Source organism: Octopus sinensis, linkage group LG9, assembly GCF_006345805.1.
Source record: "Octopus sinensis linkage group LG9, ASM634580v1, whole genome shotgun sequence".
Lineage (NCBI taxonomy): Eukaryota > Metazoa > Mollusca > Cephalopoda > Octopoda > Octopodidae > Octopus > Octopus sinensis.
In genome coordinates, this window is record NC_043005.1 from 95,343,444 (window position 1) to 95,369,958 (window position 26,515).

Below are 26,515 nucleotides of genomic sequence, written 5' to 3' on the forward strand. Positions count from 1 at the left end.
ACTTCACCACTAATTATCAGTTGTAAAATTACCTGTGTTTAGTCAAGTGTGGCTATTCTACTCATAATTAAGTTGCAACACCGAGATGTCTGCACTAAAGAAAATTCAGGTGGTGTAATATTTGTATATCGTATTACAATGTTACAATAGACATTGATACAGAATTACGTGAATGCATGCACATAAATTGGTCTTACACACACCATACACATTCTTGCCTCTCACCCACAGCGCACATACAACACTTACATATACATATACATACATAAATACAGAAACACACACACATAGATAGGGAGGAATGAAAGATGAAATAGATAGCTAGCTAGCTGGCTAGATAGATAGATAGATAGATAGATAGATAGATAGATAGATAGATAGATAGATAGATAGATAGATAGATAGATTATATAGATAGAGGCGTAGGAGTGGTTGTGTGGTAAGTAGCTTGCTAACCAACCACATGGTTCTGGGTTCAGTCCCACTGCGTGGCATCTTGGGCAAGTGCCTTCTGCTATAGCCCCGGGCCGACCAATGCCTTGTGAGTGAATTTGGTAGACGGAAACTGAAAGAAGCCTGTCGTATATATGTATATATATATATATATACATATATATATATATATATATATATATATATATGCATGTATGTATGTGTGTGTGTTTGAGTGTGTGTGTTTGTCCCCCTAGCATTGACAACCGATGCTGATGTGTTTACGTCCCCGTCACTTAGCGGTTCGGCAAAAAGAGACCGATAGAATAAGTACTAGGCTTACAAAGAATAAGTCCCGGGGTCGATTTGCTCGACTAAAGGCGGTGCTCCAGCATGGCCACAGTCAAATGACTGAAACAAGTAAAAGTAAAAGTAAATGTAAAGATAGATAGATAGATAGATAGATAGATAGATAGATAGATAGATAGACAGACAGACAGACAGACAGACAGACAGACAGACAGATAGATAACTTTTTATTGTAGCCACACAGGGCCAAACACAGAATAAAAATGGACGAAATACAATGTAGAATTTTTTGTTTTCGAGGTGGGATGGGTGGGGCACAAAAAAAAACTGTTTGATCGATAGGAATCTGTGGGTTGTGTGGTGTATAAAAAAGCAATATATATATATAAGGTTCACAGTTTAGGTGTAGCCTTGGAAAGAAAAACCTACAAAAAAGACCAAGTTCGAAAAAGAACACATGAGTAAGTCGCCTTACTTCTCGTTGTCTCTTTTGGTTACAGATTTATGCTTAAAGTAGTGTCGTCTTTCATACAGACCATTTTTGCCACTTTTACCCACTTTTTATTAAAACATTCGTTCAACAAAGCCTTCCTCTCTATTCTCATCCTCCTTTTCAAGTGGTACTTGAAAAAGTTGACGAGAGATTGACCAGAGAGGAAGGTGTTTGTTTGCAGTCCTTTCAAACGCGTCCACCACACACATTCTTTCGCCATAGCCATCAGCGTAACGAAAACCGTTTTCCCTTCCCGTTTAAAGGAAGGTGATGGAACAATATTCAAGATAGACTCGGCCGATAGGCGGGCCCGACCTACACGTGACAACAGCTGTTCGACGAAGGTCCACAGCTCTGAAATATCTGGACACTGCACGAGTGCGTGCAGAACGGTTTCGTCGCTCTGACCACATCTCGGGCAGGTCGGTCCGGTGATGGTTTTCGAACCGTGCCTGTAGCTCTTCTCTCGAACAGGTAGTGCGTCTCGATAGCACTGCCAAGCCAGGGATTTCTGGAAGTTATCCATAGGCCCTGGCCCGAACGTCGCCCTGAACAGGCGGGTTAGGAATTTCTCGTCGACGCCCAGGTTTGCCCCGAGTGTGTCGTCGGACCTCCCCTCCACTAGTCCTCTGTAGAACGCTTTAGTCGTTTGTAAGTTGCACAAGTTTGACCCCGGTCGGCAGAGCTGCTGTAGAGCTTGGCGACACTCTCGGTGCCAATCGCCCAGTTTCGGTCTCTTCTTGATCCACGTTTGCAGTTCGGTCAGTGAGACGAGCTGCGGGAAGGCGAGCCTCACAAACGGCGCCCACACCTGTTCACCGTCGTCGATGAAGTTCCAGAGATGTCGCAGTCTCAGCGCATGCCTGCGCATCATCAACCACGGCATGCTCAGTCCTCCATTCAACGGATGTTGACAGCAAATGGACTTCCTCACCATCGGAACGCCACCCTTCCACAGGAAGCGGAAGAGTATGCGTTCCAGTTTGGTGATGGTGGCGTCGGGACAAGGTACGACGGTCAGGCGGTAATCGATGACGGATGCGATGTACGCGTTCGCCACCTCCGCCCGGCCTTTTAGGGATTGCTTCCTCTCAGCCCATTGCTGGGTGAGGGTGGCCAGCCTAGTCGTTATTTCGCCCCAGTTCTTCTCCATTTGGAGGTCTGGACCGAACCAGACCCCGAGCAATTTAACCGGTCCGTCGGTCCAGTGTCCCACGATGGAGACACTGTTGGACGGCATGGGCTTGCTTCTCCAGGTGCCGAGCCGCAAGCCCACTGACTTTTCCCGGTTAATTTTTGCTCCCGTTACCGCTTCGTATTCTTTTAGTGTCACGCCGACCAGGTCGATGTGCTCGTGGCTCGATCCTTAACTACCCTGTCTATGATGTAGCGCATCAGATGGAGGTTGTCATGGGTACTTCTACCCGGTACAGCGCACGTTTGCGCCTTGTCGACTAGTTTCTCGATGACAAACGCCTACCTCTCGACTAACACCTTGGCCAAAATTTTCAAATCTGCGTTGAGCAGAGTGATGGACCTGAAATTATCTATGACGTTCCCCTTGTTTGGGTCTTTCTTTAGCAGTGTCACTGCTCCTTGCTTTACAAAGGCGGGGATACTCTTGTTTTGATGCCAGTTGCAGTAGACAGCTGCCAAGACGCCTCCAAACAAGTCTGGCATATGACAATAAAGTTCGTAGGGCAGACCATCCAAGCCTGGTGACTTGTCTCTCGCGCAACCTTCCATCGCATCCCGTAAGTCCGCGGCTGTGATGGGCTTTTCACAACACTCCGCCTCTCTTGCTGAGAGTCGTGATAGGGCATGCAGGTAGGCACTAAAGTCCACTCTGCGTTCTGACCCACCACTTGTCCCAAACAGTTGGGTAAAGTGTTGTTGAAAAGCTTCACACATCATTTCAGGCTCAAGTAATTCGCGCCTTTTTTCATCTGTAAGTGACCTGAAGGTGGCTCTGTAGCCTCGTTGCGTTTCCACCACTCGGGCCTCTCGGGTGGTTTCAAATCCTTCGTTCCTCAGAGCACGCATCCTAGCTCTGACAACGCATTCTTCGTGTTTAGCGTTGAAGTGTTGGTCGAGGGCAAACCTCGCTGCCAGTACGTTGGATGCGATGCCAGTTTTAAGTGCCTCTTCTAAGTTCTTAAGTAAATCTCCCTCTATTCTATTTCGGTCTAATGCTAGGGCCTTAGTGTAACTAACCGATTCTGATTTAATTGTTCTGTTTAGAGCATACCATCATCTGTTGTTGATTATGGCACCCGTCAAAGCTCTCTTTAATAATGTGCTAATCCGGTCCCCGTAAGCCTGGTGTTCCGTGAAAGACGCATTTAGCTTCCAGTAACTTGCCTATGAGTCTTATAGGCAAGCGTACAAGTCACAAATTTGTGGTCTGTGTAGCTGACTATATGGTATTGTGGATAACCTACACTATCTTTATCTACTGTCCTACAGAATACTCTAAGTACGATCTGGACGACCCGATGCGGTTGCTCCATGTCCACATTGGCATATTCGTTTGGTCCAGTCGGTACCTGTCAGATAGTTGGAAACGTCTGAGCAGGTCGTTGAGGCATTTGCACCCCCTCCTATTACTATCTCTGCCCACGTAGTCTAGATGCGTGTCTAGGGTGGCGTTCCAATCCCCCACTAAAAGTAAAGGTCGAGACGTTCCCAGGAAAACATCTAGACGTCGAAAGAAATTTGGTCGGCCTGTTAAGGACGGTGCATAAACTGTTATCAGTCGAAAAGCACACTCATTGCTGCCATTGACATCCAAGACGACCAGCCTACCCTCCGGGTCTAGGAAAATTGCTCTTACTTTGAAGTCCAGACTCTTCCGGACAAGCACTGCGGTGCCACCTCCGCCCATTCTCGGTAGACACGGAGAAAATTAATGTCGAAATGTGTGCCGAACATGTGCTGAAGTGCCCGCGGGCTGTGGAGTCTGGTCTCACTGATGGCTATGATATGCAGGTTTTGTGACTTGATGTCATTTAACAGGTAGCCTTGTTTCCAAGGCGACCCCAAGCCACGTACATTTATACTGCCTATTTTTAGCATGTTCCAATCGAAAGTTGTGAAAGTGAAAGAGAGAGTCACTTACTGTCCGAAAGTTCTTTGGTCTTCACCTCACGGTTTTTTTACAGTTTTTTCGACAAATATTTTTGAAATCTCCCAACTGTATTAGGGCAGAGAGATTTTAGGATGCTGTGTGTGTTTTGTGTTATGTGTATGATTTTAATGTGTTGTGCGTGGGTGATTATTTGTTTTGGTGTCATTTTCGGATATATCTGTGTTTGACCTAATGTATTCCATTAGGTCGGGGTTGTTTGTGTTTATGGCTGTCAACATTCTTGGGGGGTTTGTGGTAGTGTGTTTGTGTTGATGTGTTTGTTTTCTACGGTTTCGGGAGTGGTAAACCTCCCTGCTTTGCTTGTCTGTTTTTCTATTCTTTTCCCCCCCTCTGGCTATTTGCCAATCCTCTGTGTCGTCTTCATTTGATGACATGTCAGAGGAATCAGAAAGTGGGAGGGGAAGTGTTTTGGGTCTATTTCTGACTGTGTTGTTGATGTTGGTGCTGGTTGGTGACAGTTGGGGTGTGGTGTATGGGTTTTTGGAGGTGGGGTATGGGTCTTTTTTGTTTTCTTTTCCTCCTTTGAAGTTGTTGTTGGTGGTAGTGATGATGGTGTTGTTTCTGTTCTTGGTGACGCTGGTGGTGGTGTTATTTGGTTGGGCTTACTTGTTGGTTGGTGATCTTTCATTTGTTCATATAGTTTCTTGATTAGTTTTGCATATGGTGGTGTGGGTAATAGAGCTGGTTTTTGTATGGTTTTTGGTTTTCTTGTGGTTGCTGTTGTTTTTCATGGTCTTATTGTTGTTGTTGTTGTTGTTGTTTCTGTGCTAGTGGGTACTTATTTTTTAAATGTGCGTTGCTACCACAAACGTAGCAACGAGGCTTTCTGCCTTCGACGGCCACATGTAAAATCGAACCGTTCCTCGATTGAATTCTATGTGGAATTTGCTCCTGGATCATTGGATTTATCTGAGCGAGGATATGAATTTCTCGGCCGATCCAGTGGTGATGGTCTACGATACCGATTTCCAAAATATTGATTTCGTCTTCGATGTCGTAACATATGGCGGACACGAGCCATAATATTTCCAATTCGGGAGGCACATTTTTTATTTTTATTTTTGTAACTCTACGGCCAAGGTATGTAGGTATCATTACTAAATTCTCGAATTGGAGGGACTTTGTGGAGAGGTCCTTGGCTCTTTCTTCACTATCGAATCGCACTTCAATGGTGGCAAATCTGTTGCCTCTTGCGATATAGGTTTTAAAGGCCCATATGGGTTTTAAACATTTTTCGACATTTTCTTGTGTGGCCTTTTCGTATATCCTTGTTTTGAGGTTGAATGTTTTGTAGATAATTGTTGTTTTTTTTTTCGATTTTTTTCTATAATGTCTTGAGGTGTCTGTAGCTGTATGCTGAACTTATCTTTTTTTAGCATTCCTTTACAGACAAGTAGTTCGTCCTTCGAAAAAGATACGTAAGTTTTTTTCAGCTTTAAAGCTACGGCAAAATTTTTTTCGCCATTCGTGTTGGTTGTGGTGGTGATGGCGGTGGTGGTGGTGGTAGCAGTGGTAGAGCCAGTAGCAGAAGCGCTTTCTAAGGGCTGTGTGTGTTCACGCGGAACGGCTTTGTTTTCAGCTTCCTTCGCCTCTGGCATTGGTAGAGGCGGGAAGTCGGCCTCGTGGTTTCGCATAGCCATACTCGACATTGTATCAGTGGAGTTGTCAGATGTGGTAGTTTTGGTGTTGGTGATGGTGGTGGTGTTGATAACAGGCTTATCATTTTTTGTAGTAGCGTCTTTGTTGGCTGACTCGACAATTCTTCTTTCTTCTGTCTTTCCCAAAGTAGGAAAATCCTTCTCAGAAAAAATCGCAGAATACTGCTCAACGACAAGATTTCTCGATATTTTTTATCGAGAAATAAAAATCAATTATTGAAAGGTTGATGAAAATGCCCCTAGGGGCGAATTCCACATTTAAAAACACCCAAACGAAAGTTGGGTGTTTGAAAAGTTCAAAACTCCGAAAATGTAAACAAATAGATGTAACAGAGAGAGAGAACAGCGTCTATGCGTTATGAGGAACGCTTCGGCGACATTATGTAAAAATAAGCTAGAGAATCAAAAAATTTTTATATATAAACAAGGCTGAAATTGCCCCTAGGTGCAAAATCCCCTCCGGAAAACACACCCAGATGAAAGCTGGGTGTCTCACACACTCCGTGCGCGAAAATTTGAAATGAAACTTTTGCAAAAACAATAAAAAAACGGCGATTGACTTACGAGCCGATCCAACAACGAACACTATCGATCGAGATAGATAGATAGATAGATAGATAGATAGATAGATAGATAGATAGACAGACAGACAGACAGACAGACAGAGAGACAGACAGATAGATAGATAGATAGATAGATAGATAGATAGATAGATAGATAGATAGATAGATAGACAGACAGACAGACAGATAGATAGATAGATAGATAGACAGACAGACAGACAGACAGACAGATAGATAGATAGATAGATAGATAGATAGATAGATAGATAGATAGATAGATAGATAGATAGATAGACAGACAGACAGACAGACAGACAGACAGATAGATAGATAGATAGATAGATAGATAGATAGACAGACATACATGCATAAATACATATTACTCTGCTAAACTTCGTCGAGTTCTCTTATAGTTCGTAGTTTACTCTGTTCTCAATAAGCAATACTCACTCTCTCTCTCTCTCACTCTCTCTCTCTCTCTCTCTCTTTCTCTGTCTCTCTTGTGTGTGTGTGTGTGTGTGTGTTGTCTATAAGTATGTATGTTTATACGTTTGGACACTCCAAAAACCAATAAGCTTTAATTTGCTGCTCTCTTCGTACTGGCAGCATATTGCAATTACCGTGAAGCTAATTATTTTTTTCCATTTATTCATTACTTATTACTTTGATTTTAATTAAGACAACATATGCTACCTTTTAAGAAATGTTATCAAAGTGTTACATCAAGAACCTGTTCTAATTCTGTCTTTTAGTAGAAGTTTTCGTTGCGGCTGATTGACTCGGACTAATGTGTCAGAGACAATGCTGTTTGAGATGGAAGCATGGATTTAAAAATACCCAGCTTGACGTCTTTAATTACAATTTGCACTCGTTAATCTGTCGTTGGTAAAGTTTTAATATAATCTCGAGCTATTTGATAATCACTAAATATAACCATAAGAACCAATGCCATCAAAAATATGGGAGCAATTCCAAGCCGATCCTTTCCGTTTTTTTTTTACTTTTTGAGATATTTCCTTTCCCTTCGCCACTGTTGTTATAAAATGTCCACTTTTTTTCTAATTCTCCACTGAAATTCAACAGTTATTTTGTTGCTGTTTCGCAAAAAGAGTAAAAAGAGATACTTGTCTCGCAAAAGCATTGCAGCCTGGATTACATCAATTTCGGTGATTTGGGAGTTATGTCTAGCAGAACGAGTAACCACTGAGAAGCTCCTTCGTTAATTCCTAACTTTTGTTGTTGTTGTTTGGTTCTATGTTAACCATTAGAGAGAAGTCTTATCAGTTGCGTCCCAGCCGAGACCAACTTGTACATTTTGGACTACATTGATAAATGTGCCCTTCGTGTGTTTTAAAATACCCTAGTGGCATGAAGGAATGCAGTTATTAGATATTGCGGGTCGAGTGGAAGCTATTTCTGTCTCTCATCACTGAAAAATACTCAAACGATGAAAACTGATTGAATGCAGTGAAATTTTCCCTGCTTAAAGGCGGCGAGCTGGCAGAGTGGTTAGCACGCCGGGCGAAATGAGTAGCTGTATTTCGTCTGCCGCTACGTTCTGAGTTCAAATTCCGCCGAGGTCCACTTTACCTTTCATCCTTTCGGGGTCGATAAATTAAGTAGCAGTTACGCACTGAGGTCGATATATATCGACTTAATCCGTCTGACTGTCCTTGCTTGTCTCCTCTGTGTCCAGCCCCTTGTGGGTAGTAAAGAAATAGGTATTTCGTCTACCGCTACGTTCTGAGTTCAAATTCCGCCAAGGTCGACTTTGCTTTTCATCCTTTCGGGGTGATTAAATAAGTACCAGTTACGCACTGGGGTTGATATAATTGACTTAATCCCTTTGTCTGTCCTTGTTTGTCCCCTCTATGTTTAGCCCTTTGTGGGCAATAAAGAAATAAGAAACGTTTGCACGCCGGGCGGAAATGCTTAGCGACATTTCGTCTGCCTTTACGTTCTGAGTTCAAATTCCACCGAGGTCGACTTTGCTTTTCATCCTTTTGAGGTCGATAAATTAAGTACCAGTTGCGTACTGGGATTGATCTAATCGACTGGCCCCTCCCCTAAAAATTTCGGGCCTTGTTCCAAGAATAGAAAAGAATATTTTTCGTGCTATGTGTGTGTATGTGTGTGTGTGTGAGTGTGTAGCTTAGCTTCTTTACGTTTTTTTTTTTTTTCATAATGATGAGGCCAAGTGCTGGTGCGGCCTTCCCTCCCATCTAGCCGGCGCACCTTCGATATTCCACTGGATAGGTGAGAGCCGAGTGTGCATCCATGTCTGCTTGCGATAACACAAGCAATCTTATCAATAGTGTTAATAATGCTTCACGTGGTTAAATAAATAATTAGATGAGCTCGGTGTGATGATATACAATAAAACACAGATTGACTTTGTTTATTAATGTGAACAATGTTTCGACAAAGAATTCTCTCGCTCTCTCTCTCTCTCTCTCTCTCTCTCTCTCTCTCTCGCTCTCTCTCTCTCTCACTCTATCTATCTATCTATCTATCTATCTATCTATCTATCTATCTATCTATCTATCTATCTATCTATCTCTTTTCTTTTTGCTTTGTTACGAACAAACGAAACTTGATGTCATTTTGTCTAGGGAGGAACGCGGGACAGTACAATTGAAATTTTGAATTTCTACATTCCTGTGTATTTTTCTGACAAGTAATGTTTATCGCTACATCTAGCTACTTTGTGCGTTTTTCACTTCTCAGTTTGAACCTGAAGACCGTGGGACCTGTATGAATTTCCAGCCGAATGCACAAAACATAACCTGATGTATGTTGGTTGCACAACAGAAAATTCAAATAAAAGTTTTAATAGGCTTATGTACGATGTCAAACATAATATCGCTACTTCGGCAAAACTTGCTGAGCATTTTACATGAAACAATTTTGAATTTGACGAACACCTGAAAGCACTCCGACACCACTGCACTTTCAGTCCTCCAAACACTTACATTTAAATATATTTCTTTATTGCCCACAAGGGGCTAAACATAAAGGGGACAAGCAAAGACAGACAAAGGGATTAAGTCGATTACATCGACCCCAGTGCGTAACTGGTACTTTATTTATTGACCCCGAAAGGATGAAAATCAAATATATTAATTTAAATATATTAATGAGTTACTAGCGTCATGCCCCGGACGAAGGAACAAAATGACAGAATTCCATCAGATTTATATAAAGCTCTTTCAGTAAGTGTTCTCTTTCTTTTTTTACTCTTTCCTATTTTCTTATTTCGTTCTTTCTTTTCCCCTTTCCCGTTTTCCTCTTTCATTCTTTTTCTTTTTCTTTTTAACCGATTACGGGCAAGTGAAACCTGGCATCTTTTTATCTAAGAAAGAACGTAGGATCGGTTGAAATTTTGAGTTTCTGCATTTTTTGCGTATTTTTCATTTTTCATTTTGAACTCGAAGCAGACCAACACAAAATAGTCTTAATCCTACACTGGGATCTCTCTCTCTCTCTTCCTCCTCTCTCTCCTCCCCCTCTCTCTCCTCTCTCTCTCTCTCTCTCTCTCTCTCTCCTCAGTCAGTTACGTTGCACTGTTTGTTAGGTCGCAGGGAACCGAAATGGAGAAGGATTGAGTGAGGGACTTGTAACTTCTTTTCATAGATAAACTGGTATGTTACTGAAACCGCCCAATGGCAGACTGATATGAAATGAAGTACAGCACGGTGTGGTCATGAAGAATAGAACAAGAGAGCAAAACCTTCTTGAACAGCATTACTACAAAACGGAACGATTTACCAAAAGAGGTTTTCAAGAAAAAGGAAACGAATTATTTCAAGAGTAAGCTTTATGAAGATTGGAAGAATCCTTCCTTGAGCCATTAATTCCAAGTGGAGTCATGCGAGGATGGGGTTGTCGTAACACGGAAAATCTTGGGTATCCTTCCATCCTTCTCTTCTGCCCAGTATTCTGGGGAGGGGCGTAGAGGTAGAGTCCTCAGGCACCTCATGCTTAGGGTCCAATAAAGAAGCAACCGTCATCAGACATTCCGGCTGGATTCCCAAGCATGACCAATTAAGACTATGGATAGCCTTGTTCTTAGTCTACCCCTTGGTCTCTTGCTTGTTAGTTCAGCTTCAATAATCACGGGTATTTAAAAGAAAGCAGAGCCCATCGTTCTCCAGGTCGATTTCTTTAAGAGGTAGGAGAAAATAACCGACCATAGTAGTGCTGCTATATTTATCGATCTAGAAAAGGCAAAGCTGACCTTAGCAGGATTTGTAAAACATTCTTCCAGGTCGTCACCATATTGGAAGAATATTTAATTTTAAACACCATTCTTAAATCAAACCTAGAACAAGTACAATACCGATTTTCCAGACACTGGAACCACTTATAATCAGCAGTAATTCACGCGGCCGCCAGGTGATTATCATGGCGGCTTTGTTTCACACTACAGTATTAATAAATTTGTATTTCATTTAATTATTTAAGTAAAATTCTCTAGTTCGGAAAAATCAGTAATCTGGTAAGGCTTTGTTTCTAAACATGACTGGTACTTCATTTTATCGATCCCGGAAGAATAAATAACAAGGCTCACATCACCGGAGTAAAGAAAAATGAACGTTTTATTCAACTCGCTAACCATTGTGCCAATCCATTCTGCCACTAAGTATTTTGCCCGACGTGGTAACGATTCTGCCAGCTTGCCGCCTTGCCTTTGCCCTAGTAATATTACACCAATCCACTGTATGTGCGTAGCATAAGCAGTAGACAAATAACAATAACACACTGCTTCGTTGTTATTTATCTTCATTATATATCCTTCACAGTTAAATTCATTCACAATACTCTCTCCCACACTTAATCTCAATTATGCGCATTCTTAGAGCCACGCCATAGTTTGCAGAAGCTATTACTCAACAAAGAATTTTATGGAATGTGACAAGAATGTCAGCTAAATATTACACACAAACAGTTAACGAAATTTTCCTCCAGTTATCCGATCAGCTTTATTATACATTAGTTGGCAGACATCTGGAACATTACACGTGCCTTCGGTGTACAGAGCTGTTCAACATGACATGTAATCTGTTATTTTTACCGTTGCTGTGATTGCTGATGTTGTAATCATTGTTAAGCCCCTAGTCAGCCCCTACGATAAAAAGCGATCCGATCGAGACCATCGTGTCAATTTGGAATTTGGTAGGACGGAACATTATCCAATGTGCCCATCGATTTTCCATGATGGTGGGATATGATATGATGAAATTTGGCAGCTATTTCTAGCAGTTTGAGCGACCATTTTTCTTGCACAACCATCCTTAAAATTATATCTTCTAGATGAATCTATTAATCCACTTCTTACAATTAAAGGACACCAATGATATTGAAGATATGAATACTCAGATTTCATAGATATTGAATTTGATTCATATATAATTCCTTTAGAAACAGATCATCATCTAATTAATCCCAATAAAAACAAACACTCGAATAATTATTTCATCCGCAGATGTTATTCACTCCTGAACTGTCCCCTCTTTAGGAGTTGAAGTAGATGCCATTCCATGTAGAGCAGTAGTTCTCAACCGGGGTTCATATAAGACTTTTGGGGGTCCACACGAGCAAAATAGTAAATTGAGGGTCCACAGTATTTCAAGGGTTCACGAAAAACTTTTGCTTCAGATGTTTCCAGGTTTCTTCCTCTAACGTTCTACGCAGTTAAACATGTTCCCAGCCACTGAAACATGTTCTCTCTGAGAGTGCTGCATACCTATACAAGTGAACATGTGAAAAACAAAATAGGGATTTTGAAAGAAAACTAGCTTGTAAATTGGAATGGCTACGGCGGTCCACCAGAGTGAAATAGTAATCAACGCGATCCCAAGGTAAAAAAAAATGGTTGAGAACCCCTGGGGTTCTCCCTATTATTGTCAGCTCCCTATTATTTGTGTAATGATGGTTGTTGTATTTTTGTCATTGTTATTATAACTGTTGCAGCTATTGTTGTTTTCTTGTTAAATTTGCCCAAATAATTTCGATTTCAAATTTTAGCACAAGGCCAACAAGCTTGGTGGAGGAAGTAAGACGATTTTATTCTTTATTGCTCACAAGGTGCTAAACATAGAGGGGACAAACAAGGACAGACAAAGTGATTAAGTCGATTACATCGACCCCAGTGCTCAACTGGTACTTATTTTAACGACCCTGAGAAAGATGAAAGGCAAAGTCGACCTCGATGGAATTTGAACTCAGAACGTAAAGACTGACGAAATGCCACTAAGAATTTTGCCCAACGTGGTAACGATTCTGCCAGCTCGCTGCTTTGCCCTTGCCCTAATAATATTACACCGTTGTTGTTGTTGCTGCTGCTGTGACTATTATTGTTTCTATTTGCTGTTTCCTCCCTCACAGAAGCTGGTCGCCGTCGTCGTCGTCGCTGCCACCATCGTCATCGTAGTAGTAGTAGTAGTATAGTAGTAGTAGTATAGTAGTAGTAGTAGTAGCGTTTTTGCATCTTCTCGCTCCAATGAATTTACTGAATGAAAAATTTCCCTTTTCGGATTATTTTCCAGCGGGAGACTTTACGCGAGTGTAGTTTACATCATTACTCTGGCAGACCCCCCCAAAAAATAGGTGTTTATTTTTAAACGTATTGCAATTTTATTTTCGTGCTTAAATTTCTTTTCAATGTGACTAGTGGTCGTGCTAAGGCCGCCGGGAACACCCTCAAGAAAACTAATTTTGAACGTAACCACACAGAGTGTAAGCAAGCGATAAGAAAACAAACGAAACAGGCAGACAGATAGGCCTCGTCAAAAGAAATACTGAGGCTTTGCCAAATTAAAAAAAAAAACTACTGGAGGAAATTGTGACCGATATGTGAAAAGATGTGGCTTCCCACGATCGAAGTACTTCTGGTTTTCATGACCAAGGATGAGATTGAGAGACAGGCTAAGTTGGTGAGCCTCACCCTTACTCACAAGTTTACCCCCACAATATATGGATGAGTGGAATACAAAAGCTACAGATAAGGGCATTTCTAATTACTTTAACCCTTGGTTTCTCGCCATCCTTGTGATGTTGTGTTGTGATAACCAGGAACAATGTGGTCGGGTGGATTCGATTTCTATTTCATTACTTTCATTTCTATTAGACTGGTATTTCCCCTTAAACAAAACATAACGTCACTCTATCCTAATTTTGTTCGGTAATAGAGGTGAGAGATTTTGTCTCTAATAAAGCGAATGCAATGTTATATATAGAGGGACTATTGATGCGTGTCCAGGGGTTGTTCAGTCGGTGGAAAATACTAATTAATTTCTTAAACAGAAAAAAAATAATAACACCATCAGTCAAGCAGTTACTGGTGTTTTTAACAATGGCAGGAATGTTCGGCAAAAGGAATGTTCGCCATAGAAACGAATGGATCGGAAAATATATGTACACACATACAAGCACGCGCGCGCATGTATATATATATATATATATATATATATATATATATATATATATATATATATATATATATATATGAATGTATTGTATGGGTCTGCTTTTGTGTAGATACCAAAATATGCGTGCGTATGAACGCGTATCATTGTGAATTATGTGCAGACATACACGCATATAAGTAATTAAGCATTTATGTCCAGTAACAAATAACTGTACTTACATACATATAGAGATAGAAAAATACATACATATGTATAGACATACATATACATACACATATACATATGTGTATATATGCATACATGCTTGCATATATATGCATGCGTACATCCAGCCAGCCAGTCATACATACATACATACATACATACATACATACATACATACATACATACATACATACATACATACATACATACATGCATACATACATACATACATACATACATACATACATACATACATACATACATATATACATACATACATACGTACGTATGTATGCCAATCTATAATACTTTTGAGACGTATAAGCATATCTTTTGCTCGCCCGCGCTCGTACACACTCACACATACGAATGTGTATTACAATATTTGTAAATTGATCTACAGACTAACGCTGTTGCTATACAACTAAATTATTGATTGTACATCTTCGGTTGATGGTATTTAATAACCTAAATGTGTTCGAGCAAAAGGCCAGACCTAGTTATTTGCATTCGCTAAAGAATGGCCAGCGATTCGATAATTTCATTTTACCGCTCTTACACAAACCGATGAAGAAGCCACTTTATGTGGTCGCTAGAAATAGCGGTCAAACTGCACCTGAATCACACCATGAGCTATCAGGTTGATGAATGACTCCTACTGACTAACATAACATTCATTTTGAGCTTGTGATCGAAGTCTCCTATCAGTTTCATGTGTCAGTATAAAGTGTTAATTGTATTGGACCAGTTGGAAACTGTATTGGCTGCAGTCAACTGATGCGATCAGAAATGGCGTTTGTCAGCTTGAGTCAGTTTTGGTTTGGAATTCGTTGAAGATATCACCATATACCTGGCCGTTGCCTTTCTTCGGATATTTGTTGCAAGACTCCATCTTGTCAACTATAAGCAATTCTGATAATGTGAGTGAGAGACAAAGAGAGAGAAGGAGGGAGGGAGGTTAAGGAGGAAAGGAGAGAGAAAGAATAAGAAAGAAAACTAGGTTCGTGAGGATTTAACAACTTTGAAACTATAAAGGCCAAGTGAACAACAGTGGGATTTCAGAGCCAAGACATTATTTACATTTGACGGATATTTGACTGGCATATGGCGTGGTGGTTAAGAGCGCGGGCTACTAACCCCAAGATTCCGAGTTCGATTGCAGGCAGTGACCTTAATAATAATAATAATAATAACATCGAAAAATACCTTAGATATGAGAACCCAGGTTCGAAATTTCCCCAAGATACCTGATGAAGGCTGGAGGGTATATCAGCCGAAACGTTGTGTTAACCACAAATAAGATGAGGGCAAATATCCGTCAAACGTAAATAATGTACATAATTCCTCATCTCTTAAATATAGAGATCCAAGACGTTAGTGATATTGGCAAAAAAAATATATTTTTGCTGTCTTTACTGTTGTTATTGTCTGTTGTCATTGTTGCTTCTGTTGTTGCTTTTTATCGGGATTTGGGTCGTTCCTGCTAATACAGTTTGTTGCAGCAATGTACGTTTTTGATTCGTGCTGGTGATTTTGCGAGCTTTTTTGCTTGACATGTCATTGTTCATGCTATTGCAACTACTGCTGTTATAGTTGTTGTTGTTGTTTTTACTGTTTTTGTTGCTACTGATGCTGCTGCTACTGTTTTAAATTACTATTACTGTTGAAGTACTGTGTGATAGGAAATTACTGTGAAAGACTATTTAATCTTCAGAACCTCCTCCTGCTTTTTCTTTCTTGCTGATTGGACAAGTAAGACGACACACATTTTGAAAATTTTCCATGTTTTGAAATACCACAGATTTCTTTTAAAATTTTACCTTGTAGGACGAATAACGAAAACGGGTAATTAGTACCTTAAGGTTCTAGTTAGCTAAAACAAAAAAAAATCAACAAAAACAGACTTCTAGGAAGAAAAACAAGGTACAGGTTCACGGTGCTTCCAAAACACGTTCAGCTTCGGTGATGAACAACAACAGCAATAATAATTTTTTCTACTATAGGCACAAGGCCTGGAATCCTGAAGAAAGTGGGTTGCCGATTACATCGAATCCAGTACTTAACTGGTACTTATTTTATCGACACCGAAAGAATGAAAAGCGAAGTCGACCTCGGTGGAATTTGAACTTAAAATGTAAATCCCGAAGAATGCCGCTAAACATTTTTTCTGACGCACTAACGATTCTGTCAGCTCACCGTCTTAATAAAAATAATGATGATGATAAAGATGATGATGATCATGATGATCATGATGATAAAGATGATGATGGTCATGATGATGATCACCATCATCATCATCGTCATCATCATCATCATTATCATCATCATCATCATCATTATCATCATCATCATCATCATTATAATAATCATCATCATCATAGTGATATACAGTACCAGGCAGTGGCTCTCATGACTTCTGATCTTAACTGATTGGAAGTGTTATCATGTACATTGTTTTGTTTTGGCTTAAAAGATGGGCGACAGCAAATATTCTGCTCAATACCACAGATTTGCTTGTCAGTTGCTTGACCTTAACCATTTGAGCATTCCCTTGATGGTTGACAATATGTGCATTTCTGATCACGAGCAAAAGTAGTGGGGGAGCATCATAGCTATGTGTTGAGAGGAATTCCTTGGGGTTTGGATAATTCACCTCTGGGGACATGGGTATTTCGTTCATTATCCTTAAACAAACCTTATTCAGGGACCTTTTAAGCAGGATGAGCTACTCAAAGTGATGAAAATTCTAACTGGGCCCCATCTGCAAGGTCATACGCAGTTTATCTTGATATGATAAACATGTCATGCGTATATGATTGTGATGCATGTGACTGGTGTACCCTTATTTGACGGGGCTTCGTATATTTTACCCCAATGTCACTTTGATGGCATGCACTGCTCTCTCATTGAATAATAATAATGATGATGCTTTCAAATTTTGGCTGAAGGCCAGCAATTTTGAAGGGAATGGTTAACTCGATGTCGTCAACTTCAGTATTTGACTGATACTTAATTTTATCGACCCCAGAGGGACAAAAGGCAAACTTAACACCGGTGGGCTTTGAACTCAGTATGTAAAGAGCCGGAACAAATGTTGAAAGTATTTTGTCTGATACTCTTATAATTCTGTAAATCAGATAGAAACTGCGGCATAAACGGAGAATGCTGGTGTCTAAATATAGACTAAGAAGATAAAGAAGTTGTCCACGGTACATTCAGCATAGTTTTAAGTTTTCACAGAAAAACAGCTGTAATGAAAGCAGTTTTAAAAAAATCCGGTTTTGATCACCCACGCCGTAAATAGCAACAAAGAAAGAAACAGCCATAGAGTCTTTTTAGGCGTAGCAGAGTTTTGGATAAGTGGAGTTTCGTATATACTGATGTATATCATATCCTGATGTATATCATATATACATATATATCTACGTATATCTTGATCTGATTATAGATGATGATAATGATGATGGTGATGGTGGTGGTGGTGGTGGTGGTGGTGGTGAGGAGGAGGAGAACGACAAGGAGAAGAAGGACGGGGAGGAAAACGACGACGACGAGAAGGAGGAGGACGGGGAGGAGCAGAACGAGGAGGAGAAGGACGGGGAGGAGCGGGAGGAAGAGGCAGAAGAGGACAATGATAAAACGTCGATGAAGCAATGTTTAAACGTCATGTCCGAATTAAGCTAAAAGCAGACTTGAAAATTTGTATTTATACGAGTGGGTACTGAAAAGTTCCTGGCTTTAAGGGTGTTGCGAAAGGCCTGGCTGGTGGTCCAACCTTCCAATTACTTTTACAGGGCTAAGAAAAACTTATGGACCACTGCAATGAGATTGTGAATCTGAGAGGAGAATATGTTGAATAAAATATAAAATCATAGTCAACTGATTGTCCTCCTGTATTTTCTTTTAGCCAAAGCCAGGAACTCTTGCAGCACAACCTCGTACGTAATACTAAGGAAACCACTTTAGAAGTAATTAATACAAGCAATTAAATTCTTAAGCCTGTAAACCCCCACACGTGTTGGCGGTCCGTCGCGGGCAATACTTTTAAGGAGTGGCAATTTTGGGTCTCCTAGGGCAGTGGCAGAAAACTCAAGGGCTATCCTGGGAGAAACATATTCTTGCTAGACCACTGATAAGAAAGAAAAAGAGAGATTTGACATTTAACTAGTTGTCCTATTTTATTTGTTACTTGCAGCTAGTTTGACCAGAATGTTCAAAATCGAATACGTATTAAAAAAAAAAAAAGGAAGAACAAAAGTTTTATATTATTCGAGTCAGAAACGCCAATCTCGACATTTAATTACCTCAAAGTTCACAGAGTAGAAAAATAAATTAAGTTTACCGTGAGAAAGAAGACAGATCTAACGTTTCACGCAGAGCCTATCTTTTTCCAATGAAGGGTCACGGCACGAAATGTTAGGTTTCTTTTGTTCCACACAGAAAATAATTTAGTATTTTAATTCTGTAGATATTTGTTATTTACTGTTTGTCGACACAGACCGCTATCAGTTTCATCTGAATCTACATTTCCACTTTAATATTTAAATATATTGATTACTTCAGGCTACACTAACTGAGAACACACACATATGTATCTAATCGACGGAACCAGTGTCCTAGCGGATGGAGGAAAGTATTGATTTCATCTAAATTTCGCTGTTGTCCAGAATATGATGTGAGTTCTTCCCTCCTTCCGTTTATGGACATTTTCAATAGTTCTCCGCTAACGAAAATTCAATTTGTTTAATTACTCAATAGGACGTAATATTTTCGTAATCACGAAGGGAAGAGATGTGATATTGTGTGATGTTGGTGGTTTGCTAAAAGGCATTGGTGGTGTGAGTTAAAACCAAGAACCGAAACCTTGTTGTGTCGTCAGCATTCATCAGATCAATATGTTGGGTGGGGGGTTATTTTTTTTTTAATAGACGCAAAGAAAGAAGGAAGGAAGGAACAGAAAATGTTTTTAGATATATATGGAGATGTAGACTGAAAGACCGATATACTTCAATGTTGTGGCAGCTGGGTGGGGGGTAAGGTGAAGAACCAACAAAGATGGCGGAATAATTTATTGCGGAAAGAAATAAGAAAATAAAAAAAAATGTAAAGCAAAGGCAAATATTTGCCAGGAATAACAACAAAAGAAATAACTTGAATGGTCGACATGGAAATGGCGGTGGGGTTGTTCGCCTAGAAACGCTGTATATATATATTTCTTACACAAAACGTGCGTAGGAGTGATAAGCTAATATCAACAGTGCAGAAACTGATCACACCCAAGCTGCTCATTAACATAATATTCATATCACCATGGTCACCGAAACTCCGCGGTATTACATTACTTCTTTTATTCTGCCAGCTTTGTTGTTTCGTTGTTAGGTTCAGACGGTTAACGTTCGCTTTCTGTGTAGTCTTGTAATGTAATTTTATACGTAATCTTGTACTCGGTTACATTACTTCCGCAAGTAGTCTTCCGAGTAAGTCAATCAGTAAGTAAGTAAATGGATCACGTAGGTTTCCATGCGGAATCAGTTGTTCGATCAACTAAATTATCTGCTCCTTAAATTAGTCTACATGTGGCTGAGTATTCCACAGACAAGTGTACATTTAATGTAATGTATAACTTATCTATGGAATAGTGTATCACACTGTATCAGCGTGATACAGTGTGTTACAAGGTAGTAGATTTGAATTTGTGTCTATAATCCATCTAGTCGGTGGACTTCCGTACAATTTCCATCAACTTGATTTCGATCACAAGGCTTCGACTGACCCGGGGTATTAGTAAAAGTCACTGGCTCCATATTCCATGGAATTGGATTGAACCCGAGGCCTCGTGTTTGTGAAGCAAAGTTCTTAGCCATTCGACCATGCTGCGTCCACACGTAGTTCTGTAGGTGGATGTTAATGACTGAAGTGTAATCACATGATGTCAGTCGATCGATAAGCAGAGTGGTTAGGGTGCCGGGTTGACTACGTTGCGACATTTGTTACTGCTCTGCATTTTCTGAGTTCGAAACCCGCTAAAGACAACTTTGCTGTTCATCTTATCAGAATGTCGATAAATAAAATACCAACATACCAGTTCAGTGTTGGAGCAGAGTCATCTCTCACACACACTCTGTTTCTACTTCTCTCTCTATCTCTATCTCTCTATCTCTATCTCTCTCTCTCTCTCTCCCTCTCTCTCTTTCTCTTCCCTTCTCCCTTTCCCTCTCCCTCCTGTGGTTACATTAGGACCTAAAACAATTAGCAAAAGTACGGTACATGGTGTTACTTCCTTGTAGTGACAACCTGTAGTTAGTTCTAAACGTAGTTTTGTACATTGACATTAACCACCCAATTGATAACACGTTGTTAATCTTGTACGTTGACATCAGCGACCAATATAATTATAAGTATCGGTCTTGTAAATATATTGGGTCGCTGATACAACAATGAAAACCATACAGCTATCTTTCTACTGAGATAGAGAGAAAGTTAGACAGACAGACAGACAGACAGACAGACAGATAGCTAGATAGATAGATAGATAGATAGATAGATAGATAGATAGATAGATAGATAGATAGATAGATAGATAGATAGATAGATAGATAGATAGATAGATATGGATGGATATGTACATACATACATCAGTGGCATTGCTTGCATAAATACAAGAGATGCAATGACATGCTTAAGATAGATAAATAGAAAACAAGAAATCCAAGCAGCTGTCAAGAAGGTACATAATGCTATAATTACTCTTGTTCACTTATATAGCTTTGATTTTTAAAATTGCAAACTCTGGTTTAAATGCGAGGAGGCGCCCTTAACATACATGTAGGGTCGCTGTAAGCATGTATATGTATGTGAATATGTATGTGCGTTTTGTAGAGTTTCACATTTGTTGTAATTGGAACTTGAAAAAAAAAAACTTTTATTAAACTGAGCTTATCCTACGAGTCAGTCCGAACAGACACTAAATTCTTGTAATTATTCTTCTCATATAGATATACATACAAACAAAAATACTCCCCAACGCTACCAAAAAAAAAAATAAAAAATAAAAACTTGTTACATATTTATATTCGTCAAAATCCTTCAGTTCCAGCTGGCTTTTCGAATCACGGTCATGTTTGTGTTTGTTTTAATTTGTTATTTTTTCTGTCTCATAAATGACTAGAAATGGATCATGCTTAGGAGATGGGGCTCTATAGGTGGGGCACCATGATTCATGGTCGATACTGATGTCATTTTTTAAACTTTATTTAAAGAACATGTATCTGTTTCGAATTTCTGTTAACTGATCTCGACTGTTTTGACTTTACGTTTCTTTAAAATTGCAAACCACACAGGATGTTGTCATCATTCTTATTTCTCTCCCTTTCACTTTTACTCTTCCTCTCTTTCTTTTGTCTCTCGGTCTTTCATATTTATGTGCCTGTATAGTAGAATGTGTGTATGTATGTATGTATGTATGTATGTATGTATGTATGTATGTATGTATGTATGTATGTATGTATGTATGTATGTATGCATGTATGTATGCATGTATGTATGTATGTATGTATGTATGTATGTATGTATACACATGCACACACATATATATTTACACATGCATGTAATTCTTTTTTTTCTTTTTTGGAACAGTGAATCTCAAAGCAGACAAAGCTATTGGTGTATAAATACTAGGTTACAAAACACTTTGGATAAAAAAAGTCGAAAGCTTCCTTCATATACATGCATACATACATACATACACACACACACATACAGACACACACACACATGTACGTATGTATGCATGTATGTATGTATGCGTGTGTGTGTATGTGTGTGTATGTATATGTGTGTGTGTATGGTCGTCTCTGTTCTTCAATCCATTTCATCCTTTCTCTCCATCTCTCCCCTTCTCTTTTACATTTCTTTCTATCCAATCACCCTTATTTTTAACCCATTTCCACATCATTTCATTTCTAATTCTCCTCTAATACTTTTCTCACTCTCCTCTCACTCCTCCCTTCCTTTCTCCCACCCGCCGTCGCTTTCACCTTCCATATTTATGTCTCCCATCGCAGTAATCTCCAGAAACTCTTACATGTCATAAACATTACGTAAAACCTGTTTAAATGCCCACACTAGGGAGATCTGGTTTTCTGTTCATTTAACAATGATGTTTCTGTTGATACAGCAACTTGGGAGTTTGCGTTGTACATGCCAACTTGTGTTTTTACTTTCTTTTTTTTTTTTTTGGAGGTTTGGATACATGAGTTGAAGGAGAGTTTCATCGTAAGACAACCTACAATTTGAAGAGTTTATCTTTTATTTGTTACTTGTTTTAGCCATTGAACTGCGGCCATGCAGGGGTACCTCAAGGGTTTAATCGAACAAATCGATCCTAGTCTCTTATATATGTAAAATTCGTTGTCTCTCTGTTCCCTATGCATTCTCAAACGGCTCCACCAAATCAAATCAATTTTTACAAGGTAAATAGTATTACACCCTGCGAGTGTCAACATGTAATTATTTTTCATTTGGATTAAAACAGTATAACATTTTCTCGAAAATAATCTTTCTATAGTCAACTATAGTAAACGACATTTTATACCACGACGACAACGACACATTTTGTATACGACTGTGTTTGTCAGTGTGTGTGTTTGAGCGTCCGTTAGGTAGGAGATAGTAAAGGACGTTTTATAGCACCACCACCATGACTACACATTTTTTATATGAGTGTATATGTGTCTGTGAGTGTGTGTGTGTTTGCGAGTTCGTTACGTAAATGTATGTCTATGTGTATCTGTCTTAGTATATGTATGTCAGTGTATGTCAGAGTGTATGTGAGAGTGTATGTGTGTGTGACTGTATGTGTGATTATCAATTACACTGATGTAAACTGGCTAAGTGAAAGAGCTATACTAATGAAATGGTTGATTAACTCAATCATGAACTTCAAAAGTTAACAGATACACCAGAAATGACTTTTCCATCAATTCACACAACAGTCGATCAGAATCAGGCTGTTCAATAAGTAGTGGGGCCGATTCATTCGACTAGTAATCCTTCAAGGCGGTGCCCTAGCATGGCCGCAACCTGATGGCCTAAATAAGTAAAAGATAAAAGATAAAGATCAAATCTGTCCAAAATTTGTATGTAAAAATATGCTAATATAAGCTAAACTGTATAATGGGCTGGGTTTAGCATTTAACCAGCCAATAAGATCCTATCAAATGCTCAGTTGATCGAATGTCGGCAAATGGTCTGTTGACCAATTTAATTAAATATTCAGTTTATTGAATTTCATCGAATAATTAGTTAACTGAATTTAATCAGCCAACCTGCCATTTAATCGAATTTTATTACGTAATCAGTTGAACGTGTTTCGCCAAATAATCATATGATCGAATTTTATCAATGCACAGTTGTTCGAAATATCATCAAATAGTCAGTTAATAGGCTAAAATTCTATAAGCTATACAATGTAGAGGCTAAGTTAAACAAAACGGCCAACTGATCATATTTCATCATAAAGACAATTAGTCAAATTTCATCAAACGGAAAATTGATCAAATTTCATCCAGCTGTTAATTGGTTATTTTGGCTGGCATCCTATTCATCCTATCAATGTAATGGGGTCGCCACATTAAAGTTAGCAGGGAAGATAAGGGGTAGGTAGAGGGTGGATACCATGCGCTGTCGACTTAAAACATATTTTACTGTAAATGATCATAAACCTAAATATGTAACAAACTGAAAAGGTACACAACTGTTTCACTTTTACCCCTCTCTCCCTCCCTCTCTCTCTCTCTATCTATGTGCTTGTGTACGAGTGTATGTTTGTTTATACGCGCGCACGTGGGGTGGGGGGTAGATGGGTCTGAAAGAAAGATGGGAAGAGGAAGAAAGTTGAGAAAGTTCGAGGAGTAAAGTAAAGTGAAATTAATTTATAATGTGTGCATGTGAAAGAGAAAGTAGAAGTTATGTGGGGGGGGGAGAAAGAGAGAGAGAGAGGGAGGGTGGGAGAGAATATGAGAGTGTGTCTGAATGTACGTAATTGCATACCAGGGATTAATGATTTTTGATGTTGTTGTTGTTGCTGCTGCTGCTGCTACCACTACTACTGCTGTTTGTTTTATACCTTGCTAAATTACTAAATTACAAAGTTATATGATACTAATCTAAATGCCACATCCACAAATATCAACTACTACGACTACTACTACTACAGCTACAGTTGCTGCTGCTATTGTTGTTGTTGTTATTGTTGTTGTTGTTAAGCAACAAGACGGGTAAGGGGGATTAGATGATGATCTAGGGCTTAGGGGCAGGAGGTCTCAGACCTTGGAAAAAAAAACTTTGGTCGTCTTGTAGTTGAGGGCTTTTCGTTGACGCCCGACACCACTACTACTATTGCTGTTGCTGCCGTGACTGCTACTACTACCACTAAGTGTATTATAATTATTTATTGCACTATTATTGTCAAGTTAGTGATTTGGCAGAAACGTTAGCGCAGCGAACAAAGTGCTTAGCGATTTTTATTGTTTCTAGTTCTATGCGTTCTGATTTCAAATCCTACTGAAGTCAGATTTGTCCCTTTCGCTCCTACGAGAAAAAAAAGAAAGGTTTATCATTGACTTACTCTCTTCAACTGCATCATTTCACGTTATTTTCTTCTTTGTTTTTGTTTTTTTGTTGTTTTTTTTTTTATCAGAATGATCCTGTCAGTGATAGCAGGGAGAAGTATTAGATCACCCCAGTACGCAACAAGTACTTAATTTATCAACCCCGAAAGGATGAAAGGCAAAGTTGACCTCGGCGGAATTTGAACTCAGAATGTAAAGACGGGCGAAATACGACTAAGCATTTCGCCCGGCGTGCTTACGTTTCTGCCAGGTACCAGCTATATATTTGGGATGATTTCATGGGATTCCCTAAAAATTGCTTTTGCTCCAAACATAGAAATCATAATCAATTCAATATCCCCATTGCTATTGTAGCAGAGGGTGAAGGGAAGGGGGAAGAGGGGAGAAGCGGAAGAAGGGAGGGGAAGAGAGGGAAAGAGGAATGTGGAGGGAGGGGAGAAGAAGAAGAAGAAGAAGAAGAAGAAGAAGAAGAAGAAGAAGAAGAAGAAGAAGAAGAAGAAGAAGAAGACGACGACGACGACGACGACGACGACGACGAAGACAGCTTCGGCAATGATAAACACCCGATGAAACACTGTTTAATGTTATGTCGGAAGTAAACAAAGCCACAGACAGAGGAACTGACTTGAAGGTGTCTTTAATATTTTCTTAGTAAGAATATAGGGTTAGTGAGGTGTGTTTAATAAACATATACATCTGCTTGGTGGTAAACGAAACCTTACTTGTACATCGCCCATAGCACCACCATGATCACAACTACCATCCTCGCCATCACCACAGCTCCACTATTACCAAGACCATTATCACCCTCACAACAATATCATTATCATCATCACCACTACCACTACTATCATTACTGCTACCATCGCCGCCACCATCGTCTCTACAACTATGACAGCCACCGACAACAACAATGCATTACATACATACATACATACATACATACATACATACATACATACATACATTCATTACATACATACATACATACATACATACATATATACAGCGCTGGATTAACCATTAAACAAAATAAGCACCACAGAAATGAAAATAGTTTACGGCACGTAAGAAATCACTTTAAACTTGCTAAAATGAGATTTGTAATGACTTATCTCTAAGTATAGAAGCAGAAGTTTTATGTAAAATCAATTTTAACAATATCATCGAAGACTTTGCAGTTAAAAAAATACGGAGAAAACTTCTCAAATATAAAATTAAGTTGAAGTATACAAGAATAAACATTATTTTCCATCTTACTCTAAGTTTTGTTTCATTTTGAAAAATAAAAATGTATTTTATGATTTGTTATTGTTCTTGTTAATATTTTAAACAATTTACATATACTTGAGGGCACGAAAACTTTTTAAGTGCTTAGGGCATCTATAGGTCTTAATCCGGCCCCCGCACATATCTCTTCCGAAATTAAAAAGAAGATACTACTTCGAAACCTCCAGATTATAAATTCACATTTATACCAACAATAACTGGAATCAATCAGTAACTCGCGCATTACAAATACACTCTGTAAGCGGAACAATAAAAATATGCAAGACTTTCCTCAAGATCAAAATGTGATTTTGTTTTTATCATCTACATTTCAACGTTGGAACTTTGTATCTTTGTCAGAAACCAGTTCCTTCTTTA

The 26,515-nt window shown here is 39.3% G+C and overlaps 1 protein-coding gene across 3 annotated transcripts in view; it reads right to left on the reverse strand.

Annotated features, from left to right (window-relative positions):
• The window catches only part of LOC115215589 (tubulin polymerization-promoting protein family member 3), a 64,518-nt gene that overhangs the window by 15,603 nt on the left and 22,400 nt on the right, over nucleotides 1-26,515 (reverse strand). Inside the window, exon 1 of one of the 3 annotated variants that reach the window (XM_036506179.1) lies at nucleotides 11,174-11,268. The exons of the other annotated variants lie outside the window; for them this stretch is intronic. Within the exon in view, the coding sequence (XP_036362072.1) occupies nucleotides 11,174-11,221 (48 nt within the window). The 5' untranslated portion in view covers nucleotides 11,222-11,268. Of the gene's footprint in view, nucleotides 1-11,173; nucleotides 11,269-26,515 lie in introns of those variants that run through there. 3 annotated transcript variants of the gene reach the window in all.